At 42.3% G+C, this 20763-nt stretch overlaps 1 protein-coding gene across 10 annotated transcripts in view; it reads left to right on the top strand.

Moving 5' to 3' along the window:
• MSH3 (mutS homolog 3) overlaps positions 1-20763 on the top strand; it is a 451221-nt gene that overhangs the window by 251936 nt on the left and 178522 nt on the right. For all 10 annotated transcript variants that reach the window (XM_033925565.1, XM_033925391.1, XM_033925302.1 and 7 more), the window contains exons 14-16: positions 1628-1815; positions 5085-5253; positions 8902-8966. In XM_033925565.1, coding sequence (XP_033781456.1) covers positions 1628-1815; positions 5085-5253; positions 8902-8966 — 422 coding nt within the window. The remainder of the gene's footprint in view (positions 1-1627; positions 1816-5084; positions 5254-8901; positions 8967-20763) is intronic.

Genomic DNA, 20763 nt, shown 5'->3' with positions numbered 1-20763 from the left:
CAGTTCCCATTGCCAAAAAATAGCTTCCTCCACTCCTGTGTCTGTTTGGTGACGTCAGGTAAAATCCAAACTTTTTGACCATGAAACAAAACTTGAGAGTTACGAAAATGAAGCCTTAATACTACATTAACATCCTGTTCGAAAACAAATGAAACCAATAAAGTAGCTCTCACAGAACTATCAGATAATGTGGTTTCAAGCAGGTCAGTAACATTTAAAGGTTCTCTTGTATTTAAATTCATTTCTACTTCTGGGGTGGTATCCTTCTTGGATTTTATTGTAAAAATATATATAAAAGTCAATATAGCAATCCACATAAAACCGTTAAGGACCTAGTTCGCTGGGAGCATTGGACCAACGTTCCCATCGAACTAGGTCCTTTAGGTTTTTATGTAGATTGCTATGTTGACTTTTATATATATTTTTATAATAAAGTCCATTTCAGGAACATTGTCTCGCCAATGTTTCTTTTTGGTTTTCTTGGACTCTATTCTCTGTGGATCGTCTAGGGTCAATTTTGTTTTTGTGGTATCCTTCGCAGGCAAATAATATACTCGATTCACTGGAGGAACATGTTCAGGGGGAAATTTTAATATATCTACCAAACATTTTTTCAACATATCAATTGGTGCCACTCCCAGAGATTTAGGAAAATTCAACAGACAGGTTTCAGGTTTATTAAAAATTTGATATACCGCCTTATTAAAAATTCAAAGCAGTTTTACATAATATTAAAACCGAGTATAATAAAAACGTACATTAAAAACAAATTACAAACAATGCTACAGACAATCAAACGCATTGACGAACAGACGGATATTCAATCCATGATTGTTATTTTCCAGTTGTTCAACTTTCCTAAAGTTTTGTCTTTGACCAACTCAGTTGTTAAAACCTGCAGACTTTCCACATTTTCTTTAACCTTTTTTAATTCAGATGAAAATTCTTCGTTAGTACTTTTCAGCATTTTATGATGCTGATGGCAAGGGAATGCTTGTGATAAATGTTGGGTTTTTTAAATGAATTTTGTGCACTGTTAGAGACTTTGGGGTCCTTTTATCAAGCTGTGGTAGGGGTTTAACGCAAACCGCCTGCTGCGCTAGCCGCTAACGCCTGCATTGAGCAGGGGTTAGCGCATGATGAAATGTCCGACGCGCTAACCCCGCTAGCGCGGCTTGATAAAAGGACCCCTTTGTTATTCACAAATATTCACTTATTTATTGTTTGAGGAATGCAGTCATTGAATACATGGAGCCCAATACCATGTCTAACACCATTATAGTCTAAGGATTTTCTCATATGTGTATGTGTTTATATTTTCCCCCGTGCAGTAGTGAAGTGGTGATTTTGACTTTAAGAACTTTTTTATGCCTGTTTTGAACTATTTGTTTTGATGAGTGCCAATGCAATTATTTTGTGCACAAAACACAGTTGCCACTAGCACATGTCTGTGTGCTGCCCCATGTTAATATACATTTTTTTTGCCCTGTATGCATGCTCTTTGCTTATAATATTGAGGAGCAAAGTCTTTGCCCTAAGCTCGCATTAGGAAACCATGCGCTACTACATCTCTGCCACTTGGCTACTTCTGATCTTCACATTCAAATTGTTTTACTTTTCCCTTTAGTGTTCTACTCAGGAGTTCTTCCTAATCCTCAGCACATTGTGTTACCTGCAGACCAAACTTCAAACATTAGTTCCAGCTATTCAGGCCCAAGTGAGGTCTGTCTTGTTGCAAAAGATACTGCTGGAAATAGCACCGCTTCTTGGCTCTGTCCAGGGTTTCTTGAAGATACTGAATGAACAAGCTGCCAAGTAAGTGCTGTTCTCCTCTCGAACTTTGGGTGCTCCCTTTATATGATCATTGGTGGGGGGGATTGTTTGTTAACTGGAATGTTGCTTGAATTGTTGATTTGTGAAGGAAATATTTCACCAGAGCAAAATTAAATTTGTATGATAACTTAGTAAATCACTATTTACACAAGCTATGGCATTTACAAGTGCAAAAGTTAAACAAGCCGCCTAACTTCACTTCCTTAACCAGCTCCTGGGCGAGATATCCAGACAGCGTGGAAGGCCACGTATTAGGGAGAAAGAAAATCCAAAGTAGTCTGCAACAAACAACAGCAACCAGAAAACAACGAACAGACTGCAGATAATGTACAAGATGCAGGCGTTGTTTATTAATAAATGCAGTAACGTATATAACCTTATAGCCAACCAAGGGACGCGACACGGTCCGTGTTTCGGATAACACGCCTTCCTCAGGGGTCCATGGTGGTTAAGGTATAAAGCAAACTGCATGAAAGATAACAAACACACGCCAATCACGATCAAATGGGGTCAAGCAAGTCTTACACAGTCTATTTAGGTGGCATGTCTGGGTGTTCAATCTATCACTTTGCAGACCCCTCCCATGTCCAACAGGGCTTGTTCTAGGCATTTTGGACTTGGACGAAAATGTGGTATAAAGATGGACAATTTAGCGACTTGGACAATCAGATTAGAGAATGACACGGTGGCGGTTACCCGCGGCTAGCCGCGTTTAGCCGCGGGTAACCCGCCGAAACGGGGAATGAAAACTAGCAGTGGCTGCGGGGACGGGGACAAGGCCATTCACCGCCCCGTGGAGCGGTGAATGGTCTTGTCTCCGCAGTGAGGCATCAAGGATCGCGCGGTCCCCGCAGCCCCCACCCGCCTGCCCAATCGATCCTAATGTTTAGCTAGCTCTCTCCCTTCTCCTCACCTTAGTTTGTAGGTTTTCTTTTTCATTGACCCGCACGCTATCAAAGAGCCGCGCACCCGCGGCTGCTCAGTGTTCGATCTGCTCTGACGCAACCGGAAACAGGAAGTTGCAGCAGAGCAGAAGACTGAACACTGAGCAGCCGCGTGTGCGCGGCTCTTTGGGAAAGTGTGCAAGTCGCCGAAAAAGAAAGCCTGCAAACTAAGGTGAGGAGAAGGGAGAGAGCTGGCTAAACACTAGGATCGATTGGGCAGGCGGGTGGGGGCTGCGGGGACCGTGCGATCGCGCATGTTCCCGGCTCAAACTGGAAGGAGAAAGTGAAAGGGAAAAGGATTCTGGGCCAAGGGGATGAAGACGGAAAGAAAAACCCACAGCAGGAAAGAAAGGGAAGGACAGGCAGGTGAGCCAGATGCTAGAAGCAGGGGGGGGGGAAGAAAGAGGGAAAAAAGCTAGATGGGGTTGAAAAGAAGAGACACACTGGAATGGAAGAGGAAGATAGGGGAAATCTGGACACAGGAAGGTAACAGAAAGAGGGGAAATTATGTGCATGGGGCATAGAGACAGAGACATAAAGGGGACATGCCATGGGGATGGTATATGGACACGGGGGGGGGCAATGGCAGATACATAAGGGAGATATTAGAAATGGGGAAAATAGGAGCACAGAAGCGAGATGGTTTGTGGGGATGGGACAGGGACCGAGCTCGCAGGATCCAGTGGCTTGCACAAATTACATTGTAATGTGCCATGAAAATAAGAGGGAGCAAGGTAGTTAGATAGGCCACGCGAGAGGAGCTGAAGAGTGGTAGAAAGGAACAGATGGTAAAGGAGGGAGGGAAGGGTGGTGGTGGAAAGGAATAGAACAGACATTGAAGGAGGGTGGAGAGGAACAGACCCTAAAGGGAAATGTGGAAGACAGAGTGGGAAGAAGACAGATGCCATACTATGGGGGAGCGGAGGGAAGAAGATGGGTGCTAGACCAATTTGGGGGGGTGAAGGGAGAGGCACAGTAACAGCAAATGGAAGACGCAGAGAGAAGACACACAGTGGATGGAAGGAATTGAATGAGAAGATGTGGAAAGCAGAAACCAGACAACAAAGGTAGAAAAAAAAATTCTATTTATTTATTTATTTATTTTTTGCTTTAGGATAAAGTAGTATATTAGTTGTGTTGATAAAAATTTATAAACAAAGCCCTGCCAGCCGAACATCTCTTTCTCTAGTTCAGCAGCAGGAACTTTGATTTATAAGAAAGGAATAAGCTAAATATTACAGTACTAAGGCTTATATGGATGCAGTGGGAACGGTGACGGGGCGGTGAATGGGATGGCAGTGGCGGTGACGGGGCGGTGAAAGGGATGACGGTGACGGGGCGGTGAAGGGAATGGCGGTAACGGGGCGGTGAAGGGAATGACGGGGACGGGGCGGTGACGGGGACAGATTTTTTTCCCCGTGTCATTCTCTAAATCAGATCTGCAGGACGTATAATTAGACGATTTTCAAAAGTAAAAAAATTTTGGACGTATTTTTCGAAAACGTGTCCTAAGCTATTTTTTACTTTGGACGACGTCCCTTTTGATTATGCCCCTCCACATGTATAACTGCCCTTTTATGGATGGCAGTGTTGAATATATGTAAATATAATCCCCTGTTTCTTCTGGATGCTGGCAAAGGGCACATAAACTTATTTTATTTGTTGAGGACCAGAGCAGGAGCCAACCTTTTAAGTTTGGGCTCCACAGCTAGCTTGCACCAGACTTCCACTCACTCCTCTAAATGAAATCAGACCACACCTTTAGTTGAAAGAATAACTCCAATCTTTACTTCTTTTTGGAACGCAGAAGAGGCAATATGCTTGAACAATAACAGTTTCTTTCAACAATTCCAAAATTATGTATACTTAAATTTCCAAATCAGATGTAAATAGTTCAGATACACTGAGATCCTTCTTGTTTGATGGATCAGCTGCAAAGTCCAAAAGTCCAGGTATATTAATGTGAGGTACACCTAAGCCTAAATCTGAGTTTTCTGCTGTGATCAATTGACTTGTACTGTCCAAAAGACAACTTCCTGCCTAGAGCTAGTTCTTAAGACTTCTCTGGAGTGATGTCATTTTCCTGATCCCACCTTCCAGGGAGTTTAAGAGCTAGTCTTTCTTTTCATATTACCCTTGTATCTTCTGGAAACTGCTGGAAACCAAAGGCAGTTTCAAAGGTGCCTGAATGTCTGAAGCTACTTTCCTGCTACCCTGGAAACCCAGGTGGCTAACTCTCAAAAGAAAAAGAAATACTGTATGTCCTATTTTCATTACTGCTGTGTGCTCATTGTTAGTATTTTACAGGGCAGGAGATAAGACACAGTTATTTAAGGACCTTACCGACTTCCCTGTGATAAGTGAGAGGAAGAAAGAGATTGAGGACTTGCATTTCCAAATCCAGAGACATCTGCAAGAGATACGAAGGATACTGAAGAACCCTTCTGTCACATATGTTAAAGTTTCAGGACAAGAGGTAACAAACAATAAAGGTCATAAAAACAAAGCAACATATATACTCAGATTGGTTCATGGAATAAAAATATGACAACCTGCTATGAATCCAGATAGTTCTAGAACCAATGTAAAGTTCTTGCATTTTTCAGAATAAAATTCATCTTTTTGAGCCCTGCCTTAGCTTCAGAGCTTCCTTAGCTTCAGAACTTCTCCCTGGTGGGGTTTCAGGGCTCCTATTTTTGTGAACCTGAGAGAAAAGTAATGTTACAACAGAATTCCTAACCTATTTGGCAAGCACCAGTCTTCAAAAATAAGGATATACATAACTGTTGTAACATTGATTGTAAATGGGCATCTATGATAAAATGAGAAAAAAATGTGAAATGATCATTTATCAGGGTCAAAAATTTGAATGAGGGATGGTAATTATATTAAAAGACTATTTTGGAAGCCCAGATAAAATATATTCTATGTTTTAAAAAAAAAGTCAAAAAACACCAAGGCCCTTGTTTACTGACACTTGGTATACAGTATGATAAAGTGTTATTGTGCATTATCTTCCATATAATGCACTAAATATTAGTAACTAAAGCCCTCTTGTATTAAACTGCGCTAGCAGTTTTTAGCGTGGTGAGCTGTGCTGCTCCCGATGCTAATAGAGTTCCTATGAGCGTCGGGAGCAGCGCGGGACATTCAGAGCGGCTCTCTGCGCTACAAACTGCTAGTGCAGTTTAATAAAAGAGGGAGTAAGGGTTTAAATGACTGCCAGTATGGTTTAATAATGAGATGAAAAACATATCTTAATAGGTACAAGCACTGGCAAGTTAGATATAAACTAAATAAGGTAAGGTAAGAGAGACTTTGAAAAGAAGCTAGTCATACAATCAAGAAATAATATTCTAAATACTTACATGTACATTCAGAGCAAAAGTCTTGTGACGGAGCGAGCTAGAATGCTAGATGGTCAGGAGGTAAAAGCATGGTTATAGTAAAAAAATTAAATGAATTTTTTACCTTGGACTTTACCCACAACAGAAACTTTCTCTGACAGAGTAACTAAAACAAATGACTGTAATTCTAAAAGATGTAACAAATCACCAGCATCAAATTTTTGAAAAAGCTTGAACATGAAACCAACCTGTTTTTAGTAATCTGTAGCATATCATTAAAAAAAATAATTGTAATGCCAATTTTATTTTAAATGACTTCTGTTTGATTCAGGATATCATAGACCTGTGAGCCTGATGTCGATGCACAGCAGAATGATAGATGATGATCGACAAAAAAAAATTACTGACCATATAAATAGAAACAGCTTGATGACAATGAGTCAGTATGGATTTAGTCAAGCCAAGTCATGCCTTACTAATTATTAGATTATTTTGAAGGTATAAAAAAATATGGATAAAGATAACTGTTTGACATACCGTAATCTTTCTTGAAAAACCCTCAGGAAATTATCAAGTTATGGGATTAGAAACTGGCTAAAAAAAGGAAACAGTGAATAGAACTAAATGAGTATGAGCCCAAGTATATTATACAACACACAAAAAAGGGAGTTCCAAATACACAACACAATGCAATGACACCCAACAAAAGAGTGTAACTGCCTACAGAGCTGAGACAATGATTCTTTATTTCAGATTAAAGACCCGACACTGTAGGAAGGTGGGCATGGAATTCTTGGCAGCAGCTTTGGCGGAGGGGGTGGGCAAGAAGGAGGGCATGTGATCTCCAGGGGAGGCGGTGGCTTCGGCGTAGGAGGGTGGGCAGGAAGGAGGGCATGACCATTGAGGAGAAAGGGGGGTGGGATACCCGCATAGTGCTGCATACTTCTAACAAGCGGCTCGCATACTCCTAAGGGTATTCGTACCACATGTTGAGAAACTCTGATCTTGACTTCTTTGAAGGTGTGAATAAACATGTGGATAATGGTGGGCCGGTTGATATAGTGTATAGATTTTCAGAAAGCTTTTGATAAAGTTCCTCATGAGAGGCTCCTGAGAAAATTAAAGTGTCATGGGATAGGTGGCAAAGTTCAGTTGTGGATTAGGAATTGGTTATCGGATAGAAAACAGAGGGAAGGGTTAAATGGTCATTTTTCTCAATGGAGGAGAGTAAACAGTGGAGTGCCGCAGGGGTCTGCACTGGGACCAATGCTATTTAACGTATTTATAAATGATCTGGAAATTGGAACGACGAGTGAGGTGATTAAATTTGCAGATGAGACTAAACTGTTCAAAGTTGTTAAAACGGATGCAGATTATGAAAAATTGCAGGCGGACCTTAGGAAATTGGAAGACTGGGCATCCAAATGGCAGATGAAATTTAAAGTGAACAAATGCAAAGTGATGCAAAGTTGGTATCATCGTAGACAATATGATGAAACCTTCCGCCCAATGTGCAGCGGCAGCCAAAAAAGCAAGCAAGATTCTAGGAATTATTTAAAAAGAGATGGTTAACAAAACTAAGAATGTTATAATGCCCCTGTATCGCTCCATGGTGCGACCTCATCTGGAGTATTGTGTTCAATTCTGGTCTCTTTATCTCAAGTGACGCTAGAAAAAAACTCCTCTCGTATGAGGAAAGACTAAAACCGTTAGGGCTCTTCATCTTGGAAAAGAAACGGCTGAGGGGAGATATGATTGAATTCTACAAAATCCTGAGTAGAGTAGAACGGGTACAAGTGGATCGCTTTTTCACTCTGTCAAAAATTACAAAGACTAGGGGACACTCAATGAAGTTACAGGGAAATACTTTTAAAACCAATAGGAGGAAATTTTTTTTCACTCAAAGAGAATGTGGTAAGAGCAGTTAACGTAGCTGGTTTAAAAAAATAATTTGGACACGTTCCTGGTAGAAAAGTTCATAGTCTGCTATTTAGACAAACATGGGAAAAGCCACTGTTTAACCCGGATTCGTAGCATGGAATTGTGCTACTATTTGGGGTCTTGCCAGGTACTTGAGACTTGGATTGGCCACCTTGAAGACAGGATACTGGGCTAGATGGACCATTGGTCTGACCCAGTAAGGCTATTCTTATATTACTATGTGCATTTGCTCATAATTCAGGTTTAGATGGAAAATGAATATAAATTCTGCACTTGCATTTTATGTATTAAATTAAAAATCGTTGAGTGACCTCTAAATATTCACCAAAAGGCTTATAATTTAGTACAATTAACAGTGGCCAGACATAGAACAAAAATAGACTTATGGAGGTCATGTCTCATGAATCTGTCTTTTTTGGACCACCCTAATATGCATACTAACATTAGTTCAGCTATATATGCATAATTTAACACAAAAAGGTCTTTTCATGCTAAAGAACAGTTTTATATGTTGGCGTATAAATTTCCTGATTAATTTTTAGATTGGAAGTGTATGGATACTTTGGTTTTAAAACTTTGCCAAAGCCCGCTTAGGTAAAAGTGTGGACATATTTTTTTATGTATACTCAAGAGTTAGTAAATTACCTGCCTGAAGGGGATAATTTACTAATAGCGCACGTTAATGTCATTGACCCTGTGGCCGATAAAATGTACTAGTAATAGACAACACTCTTCATGAGCTCTAAGAATAAAAGCTTATGTGGTCTACGTATGCAAGAAATTAATTTTATTTGTGGCCTTTGCCTTACAGTTTTTTTTTCTTAATTGTGTTCTAGTTTTTGATTGAACTCAAGAATTCATTGACCTCCTTTGTGCCAGCAGATTGGGTGAAGGTTAGTAGGTATGGTAAGCTTCCCCTTAATCTTGATTATTTAACAAATGTAATCATTGATACAGCAACATTTCATATTTTGTTTTCTATGCTGAAATGGTATCTCTGAAAATATTGGTGGACTGGGTTGGTTTGTCTTCTAAGATTTGTATACATTGGGGGAAGTAATATTATAAAACTTCTATATGTGAAGCCGGTTTTACATATGGAAATAGCTTTTGCAGAGCTGCACATGTGTATGGAATGGCAATCCTATTTTTATGCAGTCTGAACGTAGACTTTCCCTGGGACATAGTCTGAGCAGAAGTAAAATTGTGATGAGGGCACATATAGATTTATACCTACCTTATAAAGGCAGAGATGTGCATGTGTTGCCTTTTTGGACTTTGCAGCTAGGCATCTCTTATGAAATCAAGACCCATAGTAACCACCTGCCATCTTATTAAGATGGTTCTTATATTCATTCAGAGACAGAGATATGGCAGTTTGAAGCCAAGGCATTAGGCCTGACAAATTAAAGATAACATAGTTTGAACAAACAAATTTCTATCAAGGACAGGGAAACTAGAGGACATGAAATGAAGCTGCATGAAAGTAAAATTAAAAGCATCATAAGAAAAAAGGTGATAATGCCTGGGTAAATGGTAGGGACAAAAAATGGTGGTCCAATTCATAAATTATGGGACCAACATATAGTGGATCCTTTGAAGCATGAAGGGGGCATCAAAGCAAAAAAAAAAACAAACAAAAACTTTCACACTTCAAAATACTTTTACACTTCAAAAAAGAGATAGAAAGGTGCAATCTGCAGTTACCTCCTCTATGACTTTGTTTATGGTGGTAACCTGTGCATTTTGCAAGGAGCAATAGGTATGATTCTAGCCACCTTACATGAGCAAACTAGATGAGCCATGGTGGTCTTTACCTGCTGTCTGTTTTTATGTTACTATGAAAATGTCCTTTCTTCTACATGTATATGCTTGCCTTGTTTAATTTAATAATTACAGTCCTTCTGTATATTCTTCAGGAGGCTATTGTTGCTGTGAGCAAAATAAATTCTGAACAGTGCTTTGCTTCTTACTGTAGATAAAAAATGTGTATGACTGAAGCTGCAGTATGTCTGCGATAATTAGAATTATGTTACATAAACATAAGAGTCTGTATTCTAGGTGAATATCCTCTGGTCGCAAACTGTTGCAGAAGGATGTCAACCAGTGGAGTATAGACTCCTCTTCAGTTTTTCCTTCTGCAGCAAACTGAGAAGGTGTATTCTAATGTGTTGTGTTCGGTTTTTATTTTCAGGTATTTTTCATCCATTTTGGGAGGCTTCAGTGCCTAGAGGTCCCCATTCCTCTGTTTTTTGCAGCCCAAATGCATGACCTTGCATTTCTTAGCATTAAATTTTAGCTGCCAAATTTCAGACCATTCTTCAAGCTTCGCCAGGTCTCTCTTCATGTTATTCACACCATCTGGTGTGTCTACTCTTTTGCAGATTTTCATATCATCCGCAAAGAGGCAAATCTTACCCGACAACCCTTCAACAATATTATTTATAAAATGTTAAAAAGAACAGGCCCAAGAACAGAAACTTGAAGCACACCACTGGTAACATCCCTTTCCTCAGAGTGATCTCCATTGATCACTACCCTCTGTCGCCTTCCACTCAACCAGTTCCTGACCCAGCCCGTCACTTTGGGACCCAAGTTTATTTATTAGACGTCTGTGTAGAACACTGTCAAAGGCTTTGCTAAAATCTAAATACACCACATCTAGCACACATCCTCTATCCAATTCTCTGGTCACCCAGTCAAAGAAATTGATCAGATTTGTCCAAGACCTACCTCTAGTGAACCCATGTTGTCTCCATTCCTGTAATCCACAGGATTCCAGAAACTTGACCATTCTCTGTTTTAAAAGTGTTTCCATTAATTTGCTTACCACAGAAGTCAGACTTACCAGCCTGTAATTCCCCACTTTTGTGGAGAGGGACCACATCCGCCCTTCTCCAGTCCTCCGGTACCACTCCCAGCTCTAGAGACTCATTGAAAAGGTTAGTCAACAGAGTTACCAGAACTTCCCTAAGTTCCTTCAGCATCCTCAGATGTACACCATCCGGCCCCATCACTTTATCTACCTTTATTTTAGCTAGCTTTTCATGAACAGATACTCTTTATACTTTATTGTACCCAGGAAAGACTCAGATGACTGGAGGCCAGTCCTGGATCTGAAGTCGGTCAATGCAGCACAGAAATGCCCTGATTCTGGATGGAGACCATTTGTACAGTCATTGGCAAGTTCTAGAACTGGAGGGAGGTACATAGCAGAGTGCTCCCTCCCAAGGACTGGTAGTAAACACTGCCCCAATCCAGAGTGTTTATAAATAATCTAGAGGACAAAATCATGCATGAAATTGTAAAATTCATAGTGCGTATACTAAACTATACAAGCTGATTATATAAACCTGCAGGGGAACATTACTGTCATATTACCCGTTTCCCGGATTTGATCTGAAACACTGTCTATGATCAGAATCTGTGTCAGTACAATAGATATGTGGGTTTCTATTCATCACCTTAAACTCAATAAGAATAAAACAAAATTTTTATGACTTGACTCTGAAAAAGACACAAGATACACTGATATAATAATTTTAGATGGGGATCATTTTTCTTTAGATCTCTATTCTAAAATCTTGAGGGTTGAAGTTGATAATTTACTAACAGTGCACTGTCATGTTCAATCTGCTATCAAACATGCTTTCTTTTTATTAAAAAAATTAAGAACTACAGTATAAGAAAATACTTCCAATTGAAGGCTTTTCAGATAATAAAACCCTGCTATTCAAAAAATCCATGAAAACTACCGTATGAAACATTTCAATCCTCTGAAGCAACCCACTCTACTCTGTAACACCTCCAGAAACATGTCCAGAAATCCTCTTCTGTAATCCGCCTTGAACCGCAAGGTAATGGCGGAATAAAAATCACGAATGTAATGTAATAATGGTGCAATCTCCTATCCTTTCAAGATTAGATTAGTATAATCTCATTTTAGCCATCTGTTTGAAATCTTGTATAAATCGTTTACAATTGGTACAGAATTCTGTAATTAGATTAATCTTTGCTATAAAGAAATTTGATTCACTTCAGTTGTTTTTCTCCAGATTTCATTGGTTGCTCATGGCTGCTAGGATTCAGTTTGTTGGGCATTGCTGTCTTCAAACTTCTAGCAGGTGATGCACCTGCCTGTATGTCGGATCTTGCTATACTGTTTCAAGGACCCAATACAAAATATCAAACTCATAATCTTTTACAACTAAAATTTCCAATTTTTAAGGGCCTTAAATTGGTTAGACAACTTTCCCTTTCTATAAAATATCAGTTAGTTAAATTATGGAATGAATTGCCATTTTGCTTAACATCATGTACTCATTATCTTAGATTCAGGAAAAATTTGAAAACATTTTTGTTTCAGTATATTGGTTCATCTGCTCCTTGATCAACAAGTTTCTGATACATTATCTTTCTTTTGGATTGTAATTCCCAGATTAATTGGTCCAGTTTCTTTTTATGTTATCCATCATGGACTAGGCAGAATGCAAGAATCAGTGTAGCATAACGTTGTTATGTACCATCGACTTGTGTTTGAGTCCAACTTGATGAATTACAAAGTTTCAAGTTTATTATAAAATTTGATTAATCGCCTATTCCAAATTCTAGGCGATGTACACTAGATAAAATACAAAATATGGGAAACAAATCTCACAAACATGAATCTAGACAAGTTAAATTGACAAATACAAACATTCCTAGACAAAATTTAAGTCTGTTAAATATAATAACTTATACAAACAATGTCAAAACAAGAGGGAAAATTATTAAGAAATTACAATCGGTGTTTAAAGGCAATACATTTAAGGTAAAAAACAAGAGGAGGGGAAACAAATGTAGATTATAATGAAATATATGGGTAAAGAGAGTCAATAGCATTTCGTTTACTCATTAAATGCATCTTTAAAGAGAAAACTCTTAAGTTTGCTCTTAAATTTGTCCAAATTCTTTTCCTATCTTATATATAGTGGAAGGGCATTCCAGGACTGAGGAGCCGTGACTGAAAAAATAGTGTGACGCCTCGTGTTAATAATTTTCAACGAGGGGAATGACCAATAAGTGTTGGTCATGTGATCTCAAAAATCTAGAGGTACAATAAGGAATTAAAACTCTAAAAATAAAAGCAGGGGTTTTAAATAATAAAGATTTAAAGGTAAGCAGACATAGTTTATATAATATACGATGAGCAACCGGGAGCCAATGTGCTTTTATAAGTAATGGAGACACATGATCAAATTTTTTGGCTTTATAGATAATTTTAATAGAGGCGTTCTGAATAATTTGAAGACGTCTAATTTCCTTTTGCGGCAGACCTTTAAACGAGGCGTTACAATAGTCGATTTTAGAAATTACTAAAGAATGAATTAGAATATTCAAGGACTTTGCACATAAGAATTTGGCCACAGAGCGAATTTGACGAAGTCTATAGAAAGTTGATTTGACCACTTGGCTTATATGATCATGGTAAGATAGTTTGTTATCAAATATTATTCCGAGAATCCTAATATTTTGAGTCATCTGCAGGAGGATGCCTTTAATAGTAATGGGAGAAGAAAGTCTACAGCAGTCCTTCCATGGAAAGAACATAATGTTTGTTTTGCTAATAATCAAACCTTAAAAGAAATCAGTTTTGTGATAATCCAGTAAGGTCCTCCAGAGTCAACCCTATGGTTGTTTTCAACATGTCCAGCCATCTGTTTGCAGATCACCCTCTTTGCCTGATTCTTTTGATCTTCCCAAACATGATGTCCTTCTCCAGTGATCTTCTCTTCTGATGGTGTGACCAAAATAAGACAGTCATAACTTTGTCATTTGATCTTCTAGTAACCTAGCTGGTTTGATCTCTTCCAGAATCGATTTGTTAGTTCTTCTGGTGGTCCATGGCACATATAAAATCCTTCTCTAGCACCAAAGCTCAAGTGAGTTAGTCTTCTTTTTGTCTTGTTTCTGTAGTGTCTAGCTTTCACATCCGTAATTTACCACTGAGAAAATGAGTGTGTGGACAAGTTGGATCTTTGTTTGGAGTGTTATTTCCTTGCTTTTGAATACTTTGTTGAGAGCCTTCATTGAAAAGTGACCCAGTGCTATTCTGTGGAATATTTCTTCCTTTCTAGTTGCTTCTTTATTTACAAAAGAGCCCAGGATCTGTCGCCTTCAAGCTCAAAATCTTTATCATTTTCCGTGTTAATGATCTTCATCTTTTTTATGTTCAGTTCTAATCCAGTGTTATGACTTTCGGCTTAACATAGCATAGCAGGATAACTTAACGTAACATCGCAGGGTCTAAAAGAGATTTGGAACTTGGGCATCTAAGCAGCCAATGGAATTTATAATATCATACAAGTGCAGTGTGACACACATTGGGAGAATGTAGCTATACCCCAAGCAGCAAAAAGCCTCCTTTTGCAGTGAGGACACATGAAAAGGGCTACATGTGCAAATGTGAGGAAACATTTTATTGCCATCTTTTGGATTTCTGCATATTACTAAATGGTATTCTTCTTAACTTTCTTCTAACTACAGCAATTGTATTTTAATCAGACAGAAAATGTTTTTCTTTCCCTTTAAATCCTATGTGGTTGAAATATGTCCATGGTTTTAAATATATTTAAGTGATACAGTGTGATAGTTGAAACATAGGGGTCCTTTTATCAAGCTGCAGTAGGGGTTTAACGTGTGTTAAACCACCTGCTGCGCTAGCCTCTAACGCCTGCATTGAGCAGGCGTTAGTTTTTTAGCCGGCCGCGAGCGTTAGCGCGTGATGAAATGACTGACGGGCTAACCCCGCTAGCGCGGCTTGATTAAAGGACCCCATAGGCTGTAGTTGTTGGCTTTTCCCCTTTGCTTTGAACTAACATGGCAGGAACATGCTCAGGTGACTTCTCCTAAGCTAGTTCTAGATGTTGATGATATTGGGAAAGTGATTCTGCAGATCATTTAAAAAAATGGTTATGCATATGTGTAATGAAGTTTGTAATGTGTTAACATGATTTGGAGTGTGTAAGAGTTTAGTCAGATTTCCCAAGATATACAGGGCTTTGAGGCATGCCTTCTAAAGGAAGATCATGAGTATTTTTATTCATTGTAGTTCAGTGGTTCTCACGTGCTCTTGGGCCACCATCTAGCTAATCAGGGTTTTAGGACAATCAATATGCATGAAAGAAGGCTGTATGTGCAAATGTCTTTTTCATACAAGGAATTACTTTTACCTTTTTCAGGTACTGAGTCATTTGTGGGGCTGTCTTAGTTTGCCATTCCCTTCCCTAATCATCTATACCCCTGGCTAAAGCCAAGTATTCATTTACTGACCAAAAGTGGACAGATGTCTGAATTGGCCAGAGACTGGCTTCCTAACAGAAATCCTAGTGTGGAATTTAAACTCAAGTCATTAGTACAGTAGGCAAGCAACCCGCTGATTTGCACCACAAGCCCTCGTTAATCTGTTTGAGTATGTTCTCTTTTTTTTTTTGCTGTAAATCTTTATTCATTTTCAAAACTTATACAAAGCGCAAACAAAGTATACAATCAGAAGAAAAACATATAAACAGCACTTATCTTCAAACAGATAATAAATAAAATACTTTACTCCCGCCCTCCCTGGATGTGTATAAAGATCATCAAGGAATTAAAGGTTCGTCAATTAGTAAGTTTTTAAGGGCTCCTTTTACTAAGCTGCGTTAGGGCTTTGAGCTGGCGTTAGTTCTAGCCGCATAGCGTGGGGTTTAGCGCGCGCTAATCTGCATGCGCTAAAAATGCTAGCTAGTAAAAGAAGCCCTAAGTTAACAAATATCTCTAATGGACCCCATGTTTTTTAAAAATTTATATTATTTCCCATTTGTTCTGCATACATTCTTTTGTATCTGTAATACAAACAGTGTTTATCCCAGGACAAGCAGGCAGCATATTCTTAACGTATGGGTGACGTCACCGACGGAGCCCCGGTACGGACCTTTTTAACTAGAAAGTTCTAGTTGGCCGCACCGCGCATGCGCGAGTGCCTTCCCGCCCGACGGAGGAGTGCGTGGTCTCCAGTTTCTTCGTTTCCGCGGAGCGAAGAAGACGCATGTGCTTTCAACGGCCGTTGAAAACTCTCTTTTTGCCTTCCCGCTCGCGATTTTTGATCCCTTTTTATTCTGTTTTTTTTTTTTTGTCTTTCGACTTTAATTTCTCTAAAAAAAAAAAAAAAAAAAAACCTTGTGTTTTTTCATTTTGTTTTTTCCAACCGGCCCCGGCGGGGCCTGTTGTAATCATACAAGCCTCCGGGTTTGATTTCGCGGGGGCCGTGTTTCCCTTCATGCCCCCTCAACCAGGCTTCAAGAAGTGCCAGCGGTGTGCACGCCCGATCTCTCTAACTGACCCACACAATTGGTGCCTTCAGTGTTTGGGTCCAGAGCATCGGGCTGACACCTGCACCCGCTGTGCTACTCTTAAGAAACGCACTCTTAAGAACCGGCAAATCCAGCAAAATATCCTGTTCGGCACCGGTTCTGCCATGGATCAGGCCCCGACGTCGACGGCACCGCCTAAATCGGCACCGACCACATCGACACCGCCTGATCCTCCTTCGGGGTCGATAGCGCCAGGTAAGCCGGCTAAGAAGCCTTCCACTTCCCTAGAGCGCCCTCCAGTTACAGCGGTGACCCCGGTCCTTCCGGCGTCCCGCCGATCCCGTAAACGCTCCGCTCCGATCTCGGTGGGTGCCTCGTCATCGGCCTCCTCATCGCCGGAGCGTCGAGCAGCACCTATGGTACCGAAGAAAACTAAAACGGTACCGGTGCCCCCATTGGAGGACCGCATCTCGGCCATCCTCCAGGACAAACTACAGGAGCAGCTGCAGCAGCAACTCCAACAGCTCCTTCTGACCCTACTGGCACCGCTCCTTCCGGTACCAGACCGGCCCGAGCCTCGCACCATTCCACCGGTGTCCACCCCCTCGGTACCGATGAACACCTCCATGCCGGTCTTATCTGCCCAGCCTGAACTTCAGACTTGCTCTGCAGAGGACCCCTCCCGGGCCCGGGATCGCCTCCGGTCTTCCCGGGACCGGGATCGGCACCATTCCTCCCGGGACAGGGATCGACGCTGGTCTTCATCTCCCGGCACCGTATCCATGCGCTCTGGCAAGTCCCTTTCTAAAACCCGCCATACTGAGCCTGCCATCAGGGACCCAGACTTATGGGAGCAATCCCCACTCGGTACCGAGGAGGATGCCTCTTCTACAGATGAGGAACCCTCCATGGCTGAAACCACTTCCAAGCCTGAGCAATCCTCCTTCACGAAATTCCTTCGGGAGATGTCTGCGGCTCTCTCGATACCACTTGAGTCCGACTCTAAGAAGTCCCAGGCCTTTTTAGATGCCTTGGACTTCGACCAACCTCCCAAGGAATTTCTCAAACTGCCCGTACATGATATCCTACGGGAAACGTTTTATAAAAATTTGGAATACCCCCTTACTGTTCCAGGTGCCCCCAGGAAACTAGACAGTTTATACCGGGTCATCCCTATTCCGGGCTTTGATAAACCCCAATTGCCCCATGAGAGCCTCCTCGTAGAGTCCACTCTCAAAAAATCTCAGGGTTCCAGTGTTTATGCCTCCACCCCTCCTGGCAGAGAGGGGAAGACAATGGACAAATTTGGAAAGCGCCTGTACCAGAATGTCATGCTGGCTAACAGGGCTAACAACTACACCTTTCATTTTTCATTTTATATGAAACACCTGGTCCAACAACTTTCTGCTCTGCAAAAATATGTACCTGAGCGTAAGGTCCTACTCTTCCAACAACAGATTTCCAACCTCCTTCAGCTCAGAAAATTCATGGTGCGCTCGATTTATGATTCCTTCGAGCTCACTTCCCGAGCCTCCGCACTGGCTGTAGCCATGCGACGCCTAGCCTGGCTGAGGGTGTCTGATCTTGATGTGAACCACCAAGATCGCCTCGCCAACGCGCCCTGCCTTGGTGATGAACTTTTTGGGGAGTCTCTAGATTCCACAACACAAAAGCTTTCGGCTCATGAGACCAGATGGGACACCCTCATTAAGCCTAAAAAGAAGACTCCACCTGCGCGACCATACAGGCCTCAGTCCTCTTATCAACGTCGGTTCTCTGCCAGACCGCTTAATCCTCCTCAGCAGCAATCTCGCCGTCCTCGCCAACAGCAGCACACTCAGGCTCGCTCTCAGTCCCACCAGGCGACCAAGCCTCTCCCTCAGACTAAACCTCCTCAGCCCTTTTGACTCCTGTCTCCAGGGCATAGCCAGTCTCCCACCTTCGATGCCTCTTCCTCAACCTATCGGAGGCCGCCTCTCCATCTTCCTCCAACGCTGGGAGGCCATCACATCAGACCTGTGGGTTCTCAACATCATCCGTCACGGATACTCACTAAGGTTCCAGACTCTTCCCTTAGACCATCCTCCCGTAGAGTCTGCTTCTCACTCCTCCCAAACTCCACTCCTCCTCAGGGAGGTCCAATCCCTTCTCCTCCTCAATGCCATCGAAGAAGTTCCGCCAGACCAAAGAGGTCAGGGATTCTACTCCCGCTACTTCCTGGTACCCAAGAAAACAGGAGATCTTCGTCCTATCCTCGACCTCAGGAACCTCAACAAGTGTCTGGTCAAGGAGAAGTTCAGAATGCTCTCCCTTGCCACGCTTTATCCTCTTCTATCTCAACATGACTGGCTATGTTCCCTGGACCTCAAGGAGGCCTACACTCACATTCCAATCCATCAGGCTTCACGTCGCTACCTCCGATTCCAGATACAGAATCACCACTATCAGTACAAGGTGCTGCCCTTTGGTCTCGCATCATCACCCAGGGTGTTCACCAAGTGCCTGATTGTGGTAGCGGCCTTTCTCAGGTCCCACAACCTACAAGTGTTCCCCTACTTGGACGATTGGTTGGTGAAAGTAACTACTTCTCCACTTGTGCTGCAAGCCACTCACCAAACCATCTCTTTCCTCCACCTCTTGGGGTTCGAGATCAATTATCCCAAGTCGCATCTGCTTCCCACGCAGCGCCTTCAGTTCATCGGAGCAGTTCTCGATACCAATCAGATGAGGGCGTTCCTTCCTGCCGACCGGCACCGGACCCTGCTTCACCTCTGTCGGCAGGTGCTCCTCCATCCATCCATCCCTGCTCGCCAGATGATGGTCCTTCTGGGACACATGGCCTCGACAGTCCATGTGACTCCTCTGGCGCGACTCCACCTCAGGATACCTCAATGAACCCTTGCCAACCAAGGCAAGGCGTTTTCTAGAGTGAGTTTCTGGAACAACAGCAAAATAAATAAAGTGCATTTGTAATCTCTTCTATGAAGCATTATCTTGATGTGGTATACTCTAAAACTTCAAAAAAAAATTGTTAAAAGATGTTCCTATCAAATTGAGCAGGGGGTGGGGAGTGATGCTGCAAAACAAAGAGTCAGGAAGATAGTTGGTCACAGACCACGGATCTTCTTTCTCATCCCATCTCTGTGACATCGTCTCTTCAGCAATCTCTTCAATGGTGGTTGAACTCCTCAAATCTTTCCAGGGGCCTCCTCTTTCATCCGCCCCCTCATTCCATGATCATAACCACAGATGCCTCCCCCTATGCATGGGGGGCTCACATAGGAGATCTCCGCACCCAGGGACTCTGGACCCCTCAGGAGCGTCAACATCACATCAATTTCCTGGAGCTCAGAGCCATGTTTTATGCTCTCAAGGCCTTCCAGCACCTTCTCTACCCTCAGGTTCTTCTCCTGTGCACGGACAACCAAGTCGCCATGTACTACATAAACAAGCAAGGCGGCACCGGATCTCGTCTCCTTTGTCAGGAGGCCCTCCGTATCTGGACCTGGGCCACGGCCCACAATCTTTCCCTCAAGGCTGTCTATATCCAGGGCGAACAGAACTCCCTGGCCGACCATCTCAGCCGCATCCTTCAACCTCACGAGTGGACCCTGGACCCTCCCACACTCCACTCCATCTTTGCTCGCTGGGGCACTCCGCAGGTGGACCTCTTTGCAGCTCCTCACAACCACCAACTGCCCCAGTTCTGTTCCAGACTCTTCTCTCCGCATCGTCTGGCCCCGGATGCATTCCTGCTCGACTGGACGGATCGGTTCCTCTATGCCTTTCCTCCACTGCCTCTGATGTTGCGGACCTTGTTCAAACTCCGCAAGGACAGGGCCACCATGATTCTCATCGCTCCCCGGTGGCCCCGACAGCACTGGTTCTCCCTCCTGCTTCAGCTCAGCTCCAGGGAGCCCATTCCTCTTCCTGTGTTTCCTACTCTACTTACGCAGCGGCATCAGTCTCTACTGCATCCCAATCTGTCTTCCCTCCACCTGACAGCTTGGTTTCTCTCGGGCTAACCTCTCCAGAGAATCTATCCCAGCCTGTCCGTCGCATTTTGGATGCATCCAGGAAACCCACCACGCTCCAATGTTACCATCAGAAGTGGACCCGGTTTTCCTCTTGGTGCCTCCTGCATCATCACAATCCCACCTCATTGGCGGTGGAGACCGTACTGGACTATTTACTCTCTCTGTCCAATGCTGGCCTCAAGTCTACCTCAATCAGAGTCCACCTCAGTGCCATCACTGCTTTTCATGAGCCTATCCTCGGAAAACCTCTCACGGCTCATCCTCTGGTTTCCCGGTTCATGAGAGGCCTCTTCAATATCAAACCACCTCTCCAACCTCCTCCTGTCGTCTG

The sequence above is a fragment of the Geotrypetes seraphini genome, chromosome 1 (assembly GCF_902459505.1).
Source record: "Geotrypetes seraphini chromosome 1, aGeoSer1.1, whole genome shotgun sequence".
Taxonomy (NCBI): domain Eukaryota; kingdom Metazoa; phylum Chordata; class Amphibia; order Gymnophiona; family Dermophiidae; genus Geotrypetes; species Geotrypetes seraphini.
The sequence above is the reverse complement of the archived record's forward strand: the minus strand, read 5'-3'. Positions and strand labels throughout refer to the sequence as shown.